General features: G+C 40.8%; 1 protein-coding gene across 1 annotated transcript; it reads right to left on the bottom strand.

The window, feature by feature from the left end:
• On the bottom strand, window positions 1-975 carry PEX11A (peroxin 11A). The gene has a single exon (XM_078579902.1). The coding sequence runs from the start codon at window positions 938-940 to the stop codon at window positions 263-265; it is 678 nt and encodes a 225-aa protein (XP_078436028.1). The 5' UTR covers window positions 941-975; the 3' UTR covers window positions 1-262.
• Window positions 976-14,720: the final 13,745 nt, after the last annotated feature.

Genomic DNA, 14,720 nt, shown 5'->3' with positions numbered 1-14,720 from the left:
GAGAGGAACATATATAGAGATGGATAGAGAGAAACAGAAGAATATACATATTCCAACTGGATAATTCGCGTTATGGCCACTTTTTATGAACACCACCGGCACAATACCTGCTGTTCTAACCCCGCCCGATGAAGCTATCGAAAACCGCAACATTTACGGAAACAAATCCTGAGATCGTATCAGAATCTTTTGTTCTACACCGCAAACTCTTCAACCCCCCATAAAAATCTTCAATTTTCTTCAGTCCCGACCTTCAATTTCTTCAGCAAGACGACCAGTTCTTCCGTGCGCTGATGAGCGCAGACAAGAGCCCAGCAGAAGCCACCACAAAGGGCCCGGACAAGACCCCTCTCCCGTCTCGAACGTCCCCGATCGCCATTAAAGCATCCGCAAGGTCCTGAACAATCGAGAGCCGCTTAACAAGCATCTTCTCCCTCAACCCCCGCAACTCCTCAGCCTCCCTGGAAGATCTCAACTTCAGTTGAATCTTCTTCAATTCTTCGATCTTCATCGCGACGCTGCCCGCGTATCCGACGAGCTCGGCCCAGGCGCTGATCTTCTGCAGGCGTTTGGAATGGCGGGGGCTGATCAGGCCGGCCTTGCACAGCCAGACGAACTGCTCGACGAAGTAGTAGATCCCTTCGCCGCCGTAGGCGATGAAGGGTAGGATCTGATCAGGGGCGGAGGATCGAAGGGCGTTGAGGTCCTGGACGAACTTGCCGAGGCGGAAGGCTTTGCGACTGAGGCCGACGCTGGACTCGAAGGCCTTCAAGCGAGGGGCGAGGTCTGCGTTTCCGAGGACATAGCCGGAGGAGAGGAGGAGCTTCGCGGCGTACCTGGAGATTTTGAGGAGCTTGTCGACCCCGTCTCTCTTCGCCAGGTACGCCTCCAGGTGGAGGAGAAAGTCTCTCTTCTTCTTCTTCTTCTCCTCCCCCTCCATCGCCTCCCTTCTCGCCGGTTAATGGAGAAGTTCTACCTTTATACTCTCCCTCTCTCTCTCTCTCTCCCCATCTTTCTATGTATCTCTCTCTCTTTGTCCCTCTCTCTCTTTCTCTCTCCCTCTCTCTCTCTCTCTCTCTCTCTCTCTCTCTCTCTCTCTCTCTATATATATATATATATATATATATATATCACTCTGTCTCCCTCTTTCTAGCTCTCTCTCTCCCTCTCTATCTATCTCTCTCTATCTCTCTAACTCTGTCTCCCTCTCCCCCCCTATATCTAAATATCTCCCTCTATCTCTCTCTAGCTCCCTCTCCCCCTCTTAACTATCTCCCTCTATCTCTCTCTGGGTCTCTCTCCCTCTCCCTCTCTGTCTCCCTCTCCCCCCTCTCTAACTATCTCCCTCTATCTCTCTCTAGGACTCTCTCCCTCTCTCCCTCCTCCCTCTATCCCTCTCTAGGACTCTCTCCCTCTCCCCCCCTCTCTCTAACTATCTCCCTCTATTTCTCTCTAGGGCTCTCTCCCTCTCCTCCCCTCTCTCTCTCTCTCTCTCTGTCTCTCTCCTCCCTTACTATCTATCTTTCTATCTCTTGATAGAACATGAAGGAGATTTTCAAAGACGCCTAAAGGATGAACTGAATAAGATAGTATATCTATGAGATGTCTTTGGTGTCTCTCTTTCTCTCTCTCCACGCCGCCCCCAAATGGACTTTCAATGGTGAAACTAGAGTTGACTTCTAAATAAGTTTAGCCCATTTTCTTCTTGGGCCAAAATTCAGAACCTTTATTGAGCCAATGTTCTTCTTCTTTCATATCCACGCACAGTCAAGATTCAGCTAGCCAATACAGCCAATTTATAAATATTTGGAGAGCCAACTGCCTTTGAGCAGGAGATTCATGTCTTCATTTAACAATACGACAGCTGCCCCATCGGCTAGTCTTAGAGTGATTGACACTAGGGATGGCACGTCCGGGACGTGACACCCCGGACCTGATGGGACGGATGACGAAACACGACGGACAGTGATGCGAGGAAACTTTCATCACGTCACCGTCCCGTCACTCGTCCTAGCATTTTCAAAAATCCATCATGTTCTCATCACGCGTCACGTCCCCGTCACCGGACAGCGTCACCGTCATGTGTGATGGACAAAAGCCCTGAAAATTGCAATTCTCAAATAACGTGCATAGGTTCTTTCTCTCACAAGGCACAATGCGTGGGTTGACTCGTGACGGCAAGGGGTTTGAGGAAGGAAGACTAAACAAAGTCTTGAAGGAACGAAGTCTTGGAAGAAGGGCGGCCGACTCGTGATGATCAAGTATTGGAGGAAGAGAGTGGTCTAGTAAGTGCGTCCTATTTCCTTGGTTTTGCTTTTATTCTTCCTTTTTTTTCTTCATTTTCTTCTTTGGTTTCTTTTCTGCCTCTTCTTTTGTGCTGTTTCTCTTGACGGAAATCATCTTGCTTAATATGAAAAAGGGTTGAAAGGAGCATTGTTGTTTATTGAGCATTCACGACTTGACAATCATCTTCTAATCTGACTATTTCATAATGGGATCATTCACAATTACAATTTTTTACATGATGAAGATTGAAGTTGGTTGTTCAATTTATGTTCGTTTTGTACAGCAAGTTGGATAATAATCTTGAAACTAAACGTAGTAAAAACTTCCTATAATAATTTGACCAGTTTTTTCTCTTTTGAGCTGTCAAACAATTTTATTTCCATAGACTTGTATTTTTTTATTTAAATTTGGATCTCTCAGATAAAACCATAGCTGTAGATTAATTCTCATGAATTGGCTCACAAGTAAGTGTAATTTATGAAAATTCATAAAACTACACTAGGTTATAATTCCAGTGGAGTTTTATTCATATTCAAAATGACTGACGGATTAGTTAAATGGATAACTATATGAATGTCTCCTACTTGTGTACCCTGACAAAGAGAGTAAGGCAGAAACTTATTTATCTCTCTCTCTCTCTCTCTCTCTCTCTCTCTCTCTCTCTCTCTCTCTCTCTCTCTCTCTCTCTCTCTCTCTCTCTCTCTCTCTCTCTCTCTCTCTCTCTCTCTCTCTCTCTCTCTCTCTCTCTCTCTCTCTCTCTCTCTCTCTCTCTCTCTCTCGCTCTATATTTATATATAAGTTGGATCTTTGAATGAGGAGAGGTTTTATCCCATCATGTAGACGTGGGATTCATCTCTGTCTCTCTAGATATATAAGTCTTATCCCATCATGTAGACGTGTGATTCATCTCTGGCTCTCTAGATATATAAGTTTTATCCCATCATGTAGAAGTGGAATTCATCTCTCTCACTCTATATATAAGTTATATCCCATCATGCGGAATTGGGATTCATATCTCTCTCCCTATTTGTCTCTCTCTCTCTCTCTCCATGTATATAAGTTTGATCTCTAGAGGAAAAGGTTAATCCTATCATCTAGTCGTGGGTTACATATATCTCTCTCTATATGTAAAAGTTGGATCTTTCAAGGAGAAGTTTTATGCCGTCATGTAAACATGGGATTTATCTCTCTCGTTCTATAATATATATATATATATAGATAAGTTTTATCCCATCATGCAGACGTGGGATTCATATCTCTCTCTCTCTCTCTCTCTCTCTCTCTCTCTCTCTCTCTCTCTCTCTCTCTATATATATATATATATATATATATATATAATTTCGATCTCTGGAGGAGGAAAAGTTTTATCCCATCATCTAGACAGTCGGATTTAGATCTCTCTCTCTCTCTGAAGACGTTTTATGCCATCATGTATATGTGGGGTTTATCTCTCTCTCTCTCTCTATGTAAGTTTGATTTTTGAAGGAGGAGAATTTTATCCCATCATGTAGACGTGGAATTCATCTCTCTCTATTCGTCTCTCTCTCTCTCTCTCTCTCTCTCTCTCTCTCTCTCTCTCTCTATATATATATATATATATATATATATATATATATATATATAAGTTTTATTTCTGGAGGAGAAGTTTTATCCCATCACCTAGACGTGGGATTTATAGCTCTCTCTCTATTTATATAAGTTGGATCTCTCTCTCTGAAGAAGAAATTTTATCCCATCATCTAGACGTGGGATTTATATATCTCTCTCCTTGAAGAGGAAGTTTTATGCCATCATGTATACGTGGCGTTCATATATATATATATATATATCTCTCTCTCTCCCTCTTTCTCTATCTCTCTCTCTAAATATATATATGATTGATCTTTGAAGAAGGAGAAGTTTATCCCATCATGTAGACGTCGTATTCATTTCTCTTCGCTATACATATATGTATATATGTTGGATCTTTGAAGGAGGAGAAGCTTCATCCCATCATGCAGTAGTGGGATTCATATATCTCTATCTCATATTTTATGTGTCTTTAGTATATCTCTCCTCTCCATGAGTCATGGAGACATATTAATCTGATTTTCCCTCATTTTTATCCACAGGCCCTTGTTTTCGTAGACAGATTTTATCTTCCGGACTCTCGAAAAACTTCATAGAAATTTTTTAACCCTTTTTTTTATTTTGATCTGATAAATGATTTTCTTTACTTAGACTTCTTGTATTTTTTATTTAAATTTCGATCTCTCAGATAAAACCATAGCAGTATTTTATTTCTCATGAATTGCCTTAGTAGAAGTATTCTATTCATATTGAAAATGACTTACAGATTAATTAAATGGATAACTATATGAATGTCTCATACTTGTGTGCCCTGACAAAGAGAGCAAGGCAGAAACTTATATAATAGACTTTGAATGTTTACTCTCTCTTATTAATTCTCTCAAGGAAACAGATTCCATGTTTACTTTATCTTATGTATTACATGACTGTTCGAATTTAGGTAAATAAGGTTATTTTTAAATTTAGCTAAATGAGCATTTTTTTGAATTTACCTCAATGCAATGTTTTTGAATTTATCTAAATGAGCTGAGCAGATCTTATCTTGTCTCAATGAACTAATCTTCGACAGAATTTCCACGTGCCGGCTTGTGCGTTGGCTCAGGCGGAGAGTCATCGATAGACGAGGTTATGGAAACCCCTTTTCCTTTGGTTGAGACATCTTGTACCAAACGCAAAGGGAAGGCCAAAATATTGATATATTTTGACGGAGGTTGGGTCAGGCATATGGGTGTGCCTACTATGCTGCAACCAAAAAGTTGGCCCACTATGGAATAGGTTGAAGAGGCGCCAAGATAGGTCGACGAACATATTCTGGAGGCATTTGCAGTTCAACAATTGTAGAAAATATGCAAAGTTGAAGGGCATTCATTCTGATCAACGCTCCATAGCTGAGGCGTACGAACAGGGTGGTGCAATGACAAAGACACTTGAGAAAATGAAGGAGATCATAGTGCAAATTGTTTGTCTCATGGACTCCCCATGAGCCATCGTGGACAATGTCGGGTTCAAGATTATGTGGAAGTACGCTACTAAGATGACAATTAATCCCCCCGGATCAAAGTCAATAAAGGTTGCCACACAAAAGGTATACGTGATCATGAAAGGGAGGCTAATAGAGTTATTAGCAAATGTCCCCAAGGTCTCATTGAGGCTAGATGCGTGGACTGTTCAGAATTCATGTGGTCTTCTGGGCATCACAGTCCATTGGGTGAACAACCCGTGGGAACTATGTGAACATGTGCTTGCAATACGCGAGCTAGTGCGGAAACACAACGGGGAGAATATGAGCACAATTGTGATCCAAGCATTGGATGACTTCGGTTTGAGGACGAAGGTTGGCGACAAACCATCAAGCTTCATTTTGTAATATATTACTGATGTAACACGGCGTGTCGGGATTGAGGTCACGTGTTACACCACAAGGGGAGGATGTGATGGGATGTCACAAATGAATGATGCAGCCATTTAGAAAACCAATGAAATCACACTCTAGAGGTCACCGAATAAGCCAACAGGACCGATTGATGGACATGAGGGATCTAGGGCCGGACAGGCTCCCAATGACCCGACGGACCCACTTGAACACCAACGCAATGGGGATGCAATCACTACCCGTACGTGTCCACAGCCATCGTCAATAGTGAACCCAATCCAAAACCTACGAACGAGTTCCCCTACCTCACAAAGGTGGACAACTCTACGTCACTAAGCTTTGATAAAGGAGTGGCAAGGTGGGCACTGAAGACGATAATCAAGCTGAAAGTAAGGGAATGGGGTAAGAACGATTGACCTACAGGTGAGTGACCTGGGCACTGAGCAGAGTGCGTGGCGGTCTTGAACGTGGGCATAACGATGTAATGACAGCTGGGCGTCGGTACTCAGAGACGGGTGCTAGATGACGGAGGGGCCACGACGTTGACCTGACAAGCGTCACACAATCACAGACGACCGTTTGGCGTGGGAGGCGGGCAGTGGGTGGGGGCAAAGGCCGTCATCACCTCGACTGGTGCACTATGATCCCTGGCAGTAGTTGCGGCCGTGACACTTGACCGCGATGGAAATGAGCAATTGTGGGTGTTGGGCAGTCGTCGTGGTTGTGATCCCTCGGCAGTGATACTACGCCCTAGGTAGCTTCAAGGACTACGGGAGTAGTTGAGGGGCTGCAACAACGGGGGTGGGGGTGATGGCAGGTCGTAGATTCTGAAATGGGCTTTGGGTCCACGAGGGTGACAATGGTCGTGGACGGAGATCGTGGTAGAAGGTGAACAACCGCGGCCAAAAGGGAATGTCATGGGGCAAGGCCTCTCAGTGGTGGGGAAGGCAACTATAGAGACGACTAGGGGGCCGGTGGGCTTGTCAATGGTGATCTCAAGGAGATCACTAGCGACCATGGGGTTGTGGGCACCACAGGCGGTGCGGCTGGTCCACGTGGCAGTGGAAGACTAACAGCCGTGGCCGGATCTGGGTAGTCGGGATGGCACAACCTCTTGACGGTGAGGAAGGTGACTACAGAGAGGACCAAAGGCCACTAGACTCGTCGGCGGTGATCTTGGTGCAATTCGCTGGTGGCTGTGAAGTTGGGGCACAAGGGGGGGTGGGGCATGCTCACACGGTGGTGGAAGACGAACGGATTGTTGGGTTCGGAGCCTTGATTTGTTCATGGAGACCACATTTCCGTGGATGCGAAAGCATGTCGATCGATTCACAATCGATCTTTAAAACAAAACATTGAAAGTACCTTTTGGTGAACTCATTCCACCCTTGACTTTGTCGCTCTGAGATCGTTCTGAAGTTATTCACGCGTCCGGCCTCTAGAAGTATCCACGCGATCACTCTGCGCTTGGATCTCCACGTCTTCTTCTTCAACTCTTCTTGAAAATCTTGAAGATCTCCTCACGATGAAGAAACTCTTCCTTGGATGAGTGGAGAAGAGAGTGGAGAAAGGGAGGGGCACTCAAATCAGGCTTGCATGGGTGCTTAAAATGAGACCCCTTTCCCTCTTTATATTTTACTAAAGGTTTTTTTGAAAAACCCTCCAAAATAACATATATCCACCAATGCCCTTATGACTTTGTGCGTGTGACCCTCTAGACCCATGTATTGTTCTAGTTAATAACATTAATGGCCCAATAACATTTATTGACCAGCCTTATTAATTAACCATATCAACATAGAGATTAATGAAATAAGGATCGATTTAACCCTATCGATAGGTTTAGTTTCCAGCCCGTGGGGTGCCAAGCTACACCTCGTGCTCTAGGATACTCTCTCATGGAACCTTTACCATCATCAGTTACCTTATATGTATAATCGATCATCCGCGGGAGACTCTTGAACGACTTGGGGTATGGTTTATCGTCAAACCCTAATCTATTATTCGATTATACTGATGCGTAATGGGGATCATTGGAGAACGCCTTCTCCAATATCCTCACTACCCTGGCAAGGAATTTTTCTGCATCGTCTTCTTCGAGTCAATCTCCTCTTATACTGAGGGCGGATGATCCCATCTTGACCACTCAATCATCTCCGTAAGATTCTTACTACATCCGATCTATAATTTATTTGAATCCCATGATTAGAGGCTCGTAAGTCATAGTCAAAATGTAGTCGTCCACTACCAAGATGTCCTTGGTGTCTCAAGTTAGTGGATCACTTATACAACCGTGACTTGAATCAACCTGATTGATGTTTAGGTATAATACCATTCAGGTATTCATACAGATCAATTCAGTGAACTCTTTCTCCAAAGAGCACCCCCTAGCTGTCATTAGTGTTGCCACACTAATAGCCACATGATCAGCTATACTTATCATATAAGTAGGATCAGCTAGTGCCATTCTATCTGAATAATTTGATGTCCATCTTGACTATACATCGAATATGAATATTTAGAATACATGTTTAAAGACTAGTGATCATTGTATTATGATCTCATCATAATTAACTTAGTCATTGCACGTATTCATAGACTTCATTATAAACATCACACGAAATAATAATGAATGCAAATACTTTATTCAATGAATTTAAATAAACATGGTAGTGTGATTGGCTTGATAGCCACATAATGTCCATCACTGGCGTATCCAAGGCGAAGCGATCACGGTCATTGATTGGGGAGGGCCTGACTGTGAACGTTCAACCGGGACCGCGATAATCGGGCTGGGCGTCGACTAGTGGAGGCGCGCTGTCAGTCAGCTCCAGAGGGCCGACCGGTGTAGAAGACGATAAGAATCCTAGGATGTCAACAACTAAGCACGTCACGGCTACAAAGAGTGTCAGAGTTGATTCTTTGGATGAAAAATGATGAGGACGTCGTCGACGACGACGGTTGTTCTTATGATTGTGGTATCAGCTTTGCAACAATGAATTGGTGCCAGTGGCGGCAGTAGATGGATGATCGTTGGCAACATATCTAATCTAGGAAACAAGATGTTGGATCTCCATGGGAGAAGGTGGAACCTCAACATTGAGAGAATAGTCAAAAATTTTAACAATGAAGTCCCAAAAAAAGGTTTAGGGCACACCATTCCTTATATAGGTAAGGGAGATTGCCCTAATGGGCCACTTAGGGGAAATATCCAAAGATAGACATTCCCCTAATGGTCCAAGTACGAAAAATAAAATGTAGAAAATAAAACGACAAAGCCCAAAAAAACACGGGGGCGCCGTAGAAAATTCATAAAGACGTAAAGCAAAAGTAAAGACTGTCGAGACTTATCGTCAAGCCGTATACTTGAAACTCGGGTTCTTCACGTCGGCACGGGCTCCTTGATGCGGCTGCTGGCGAGCTGGGGCTTGGTCTTCCCGATGGTCCTCCATCAATTACTTTGTTGCATAACTCATCATTTTTCATTGTAGGTTGGTGCTATCACTACAGACAATGCCTCAAGCAATGGGCGGATGATATCACTACTGGTGAAGGAGCTTAGGTTGGTGAATGACCATTTCACAATGGATCAACACCTTCCATGTGCTGCCACGTGTTGGACATCATTGTTCATTGCATGTAGTACTGAATATACCTCCCCCTAGGATTGCGGACAGCTGCATATCTAACAAAGGAGATGATACTATGTATGACAAAGATTTAGATGTCATGCACGAGGCCATAGCGAGTCATGCAAACATGGTGATTCATTATACTGCCTTTGTTTTGGGGGATGCGCTCGCCCATCTAAGACCCTTAGTCACAAGCATCCAAAAATCGTCTCAACTACGTCAACAGTACGTGAAGAGATGCAAATGTCTGGGATGAAAGAATCATAACCAAATCCCATTAGACTGTCCAACACGATGGAACAGTACGCATGCCATGTTACATGCTGCATTGGAGAAGCGAGAGGTCATTTATTTCATGGCTTTAAAAAATTTTCTGTAACAGAGGACTTGAGAGTCTCTTGTGAAGAGTGTGAAATGTAGGCCAACTCCCACAATATACTGGGGTCATTTTACATGACAACAAACTATGTTAGTGGCTTGGAGACAATGAGAGGCATGGAAGTACTTCGCATTTTAAAGGCCTTGATAAGACATATTGATACTGTCTTACATAAGTTTGATATGTCTACAATCTATACTTCAGGAAGAAAGCTGACCGCTGGTCAAATCTGATCTATCCAACAAGCTTGGGAGAGCATGAAAATTAAAATATTGAAGTATGAGTCAATTATATCAAAGAACCGCGTGACCACAGCAACGACCATTCTTGACCCTTTCAGGTCAAATCTAATCTATCCAACAAGCTTGTGAGAGCATGAAGATTAATATTGAAGTATGAGTCAATTATATCAAAGAACCGTGTGACCACAGCAACGACCATTCTTGACCCTTTCAATAAGGGTTGTCATTCGATCCTAGCATTAGTCATGATGCTTTGGTATTTGTCGGACAACTAATGCCCCTTCATGGGAACCAAAATCTAGCTTGTAATAACCTTGAGGATGATGACTAGCTCATTGAACTCATCGATGGGGTATCAACCCCTAGAGATAAAGAACAACGGGTAACCACTCCAATGAAGGAATTGGAAACTTATCTCCAATCAATAGAGAGGAAGAACATAGAGAAACTCTAGGATGGTGGGCACGCATAGGTGCACATACTTACCCTTGTCTCTACTAGAGCATTTATTCTCCGTAGGACGTGCAGTCGTCACTTTCAAGAGGGCACGTCTTACTACTGAAAGCATTGAGCTCCTAGTCATTGTGAAGTGTTGGTTACATGTCAAGAATGGTCAACTTTGAGATGGCAATAATGTCAAGGACTTTTCTGACAACGACGACTAGTATGAGGTATTAATCCTATTTTTTACCATTATTTATGTTTTTTTTATTTGCATATTCATATCCTTAATTTAATTGATGTCACCTTTCATATTTCTCCTTGAGTAAGCTAATATGAACTTGATTGATTGACTAGAATTCATATTCACATTCATAACTACGGTACTGAGATTAGGTCTAGTGAATGTGTGGGGTGGACGCCACCATAAAGGTTCATAAGCAATAACAAAGAAGTCCTGTATTTTATAGTACATTTTTGGTCAAGTAATTTAAAATTCATGTTTTGCTTATCGATAATATGAAGATTTGAATCATATAACTGATGATGATTTGTGGTTATGAAATTATATGGCATCCAACAGTTTATTCAAAATTATTCATGCTAATCAAAGTTCTTCATGTTATTAAAAATTTATTAATACAAGTCATATTCATTATTATTCATGTGGGAGATTAATAATGAAGTCCAAGGTTGTGCACCACTCATGGTGGCTACTGACCGATGGGTTCCGTAAAATATTTGACAAAACTCTTTGCACCTGTAACAACACACAATGTAGCTTCAAACATCTCATATTGTATACTTGACTTATTGATTTGGTATACTAGAGTTTAAGGATTTTTACAGGAAGTCCTGTCATGTAAGAAATACTCAGTGCAAGTTTCTCCTTGGGTCTCCCCTTCTTATCCCTTCTCCTTGAATGCAATCCCTTCTTGGTATGACGCGAATGGTGAGAAGACCAACACAGATCCCTGGTGGCATTAATAGGGAATATGATGAGGATATCTGATGTTAAAATTACCTTGTGGTAAACCCCCCAACATGCAGTCCTCTGATGTCATTGATTATCTGCATGACTTGTAATGACTCGTGCGAAGAACCAATCAATAGTTGGTTTTTTTATGACTAGGATGATATGATCATCGAATGTTTCTCATCCTGGATGTTGACCATCATAGAAACCAACATGTGGTATAATATCTTTTCATGTTATCTTCCATGTTTTTTGAATTGAATTATGGGTTTCTCAAACATGTGCATATATACTTTTTGTCTCTTGATATTGTTTGTATTTATCTATATAAAATCAAACATCTTGAAATAGGGCACACAAAGGATATCAATATGGTTAAAAATGGTCTTCATGTAAGTTATTATGTCCTTCACTCTCAAAGTGTTACAAAGATTAGGGAATGTTACATCTTGGTGGCCATTTTCCTAACCTTCCAAGATGAAGCTCAGAGTTAAGTTCAACATATTAGATACTAATTAATGAAAAGAAAATTATAAGTAAAAGTTTCCACGTTTACATTATTTTACCTTGGGGAGACTTCTCATCCTGTTTTTTTTTCCTTTTCTTTCTCTTCTTTTTATATACTTTAGACTTTCTCTTACGTGTCTGCATGATGCAAAATAAACCTCACGTCATAGCAACAAACAGGACTAGTAACAGTAATGTTTCCCCTCTTACTACAGTTTCTTGTTATCTTTCTATAACGTCTTCCTAACTCAATTTATTTATTATTTTCTCTTCCTTACTCCTCTCTAGTCAAATGTTGATTCGACGATTTCCTGAAACGGTAGATCTTGTCTACCAGCATGTTATATGATGGTAAGAAAACAATACAACATAATTCCTTTTCTTTATCTTTTCTTCTCTCCCTGTCTTTGTCTTCTCTAATTTTCTCTTCCTATGTAGTTTAGTTGTGCGACATTCGTTCATAAATAAGGAAATCAAAGAGCAAGGAAATATGATAGATAAGTCAAAATATCAATAGAACTCTCTTGCCGACTGTCTTCTAAGCATATGGCATAGAATCACCTTTCTTTCTCAATCCAGCAATAAAAAAAACAAAATACAAGGCCCATAAGATGCAAAATAACCTAAAGATGGATCACTGGATTTTCGGTTTCGAATCTTCGAGTTTTTGCTCACAATTTATTGGCGGGGGATACTGTCTTCAATCAGCATGTAATATAACATAAATCAAAAATGTGATTTCATTGATCTTTATATCTCCTTAACTCCATGTCTTTGTCTTCTCTAATGCTTTTTTCCTATGGATTTTAGTTGTGCGTGATTCAAATACCATAACAAAATCCGAGAACAAGCAAAATATGACAAAGAAGTCAATATATCAATAACTCTCTTGGTGACTGTCTTCCAAGCATCAGGCATAGATCTCCTTTCTTTCTCAATCATGCAATAGAAAACAAAATATAAGGCCCACATGATGCAAAATAACAATGGTTCACCTCAGCATTTGCAACAGAGTTTTATCAATGGTTCATCCGACATATCTTGAAAGACATATTTTCTTGAAACAGGTTTGACCTTCTTTTTGCTTCAAATTAAGGAAGTAAGAACAAGTTTATACATCATCTTAAATACACAAAATTTCATGAAAAGAGATCAGATAAAATATTGCAAAGCAAATAATTGGCACCAATAAAATCCATATGTAAAATGTAATGATTTTAAAGCTTTTTTTACCATTTTAAAGTTTTTAGAAAGTCTGTCAAAGCTGTCATCCGTGACGGACATCCCATCATGTCACCTGTCTATCATAATCTTCATGGCAAGTTCGTCACCATCACCGTCACCGTCATGGGCCACTAATTTAATCAATGTCACCGTCATGTCATCTGTCACATTGTCGTCACTGTGACATGTGACTTGACAGATGACAGTTGTCATTCCCTAATTGACACTATGAAGCAGACCTTCTCGACCCTATATGCATGTCTGCAGAGGTGATTTTTTTTTTCTGAGGTAAAAATGTATTTTCCATGTCCTTGGATGTTGGAGAAGACAAAAAATGCGTTCAGTAGAGAAAGGACAATATATTTTTTGTCCAAAGATAAAAACTGGCTTCGTGGCTCCTTGGATGGCAGATGATGATGAATGGACAAAAATTCCTTTAACGATATTGATATTACTGAAAAAAAAATTAATTCTTTTTTTCTTAACATATTGAAATTTAAAAATAACTAAAGGTGTTGGCTCTTCTTATATGGACTTCTTAGGACCATGCACCCAGCCCTACCCGTGTGATGTGGCTGCGGCGTGAGGCCTCGGGGGCGCCCGAGGTGTGCATCTTCATATCATTCTGCTTAATAGAGAGGTATTGTCTAGGCACACTCTTGATAATGGCATACTGACAACATACAAATAAGCATGATAATTAATGTTTATTTCATGCATTTCATAGCATAATTAAGCAAATTTATGTATGTTATCATGAATTTTATGTAATTTTCATAAAAAATACATATGTCCACTAAATAGTTATTCTTGCATTAAAGTCAGTATATTTTGATTTTTATAATGATTAAAATGGATAGTATATTTAAAAAGATGTTATTTTATGAAAATTTTATCAAAAAAGGAGTTGTAGATAAAGAGATATTTAATTTTAAATTTTAGAGAATTTTCTGGATTATATTTGATATTTTATAAGTATTTTTTTAAGTTAAAAAATGGAAAAATCAAGGCCCACTAAGGAGGGATGATGTGGAACAACTGATGGCTCTCTTTTCTTCTAGAACAAGTCAAGTTAGTGCCCTACAAAGAGGGATGATGTGGAACAGCTTGCGGCTCTCTTTTCGTGTGGAACAAGTCAAATTCGTGCCCTACAAGGTTGGATGACATGGCATGCTCTGGTGGCTCCCTATTTTAGTGGAACTACTTAAACAAATGAATGGCTAGAAATGCTCAAAATTAAAATGGCTATAACTGCTAATCCCATGGGTAGTTGTGGCTGAAATTCCATGGGGAGATCCACCCCTTATTTCTCTTTCCATAACCTATGACTGAGCCTATAAATAGAACCCGAAATTAAGCTCTTCTTGTACTTCATTTTTCCTTTCTCCATGTGGGATACCTTGTGAAAAAAAGGTGTATGAGTGCCAATTTAGGGTTTTCCTCTTCCAAAAGTGAGTTTCTTCATTCTCTTGATCTATCTTCGTTTCTACTGCAACACGCAAAGGCCCCGGGAGCAATATACGGGTCCATGAAGGGAGATTAATGCTTGGGAGCATCACCAAAGGAAGAGGTAAGTCCTAAACATTTAATT

The sequence above is a fragment of the Wolffia australiana genome, chromosome 8 (assembly GCF_029677425.1).
Source record: "Wolffia australiana isolate 7733 chromosome 8, ASM2967742v1".
NCBI lineage: Eukaryota > Viridiplantae > Streptophyta > Magnoliopsida > Alismatales > Araceae > Wolffia > Wolffia australiana.
This window is presented reverse-complemented; position numbering and strand designations above follow the sequence as displayed.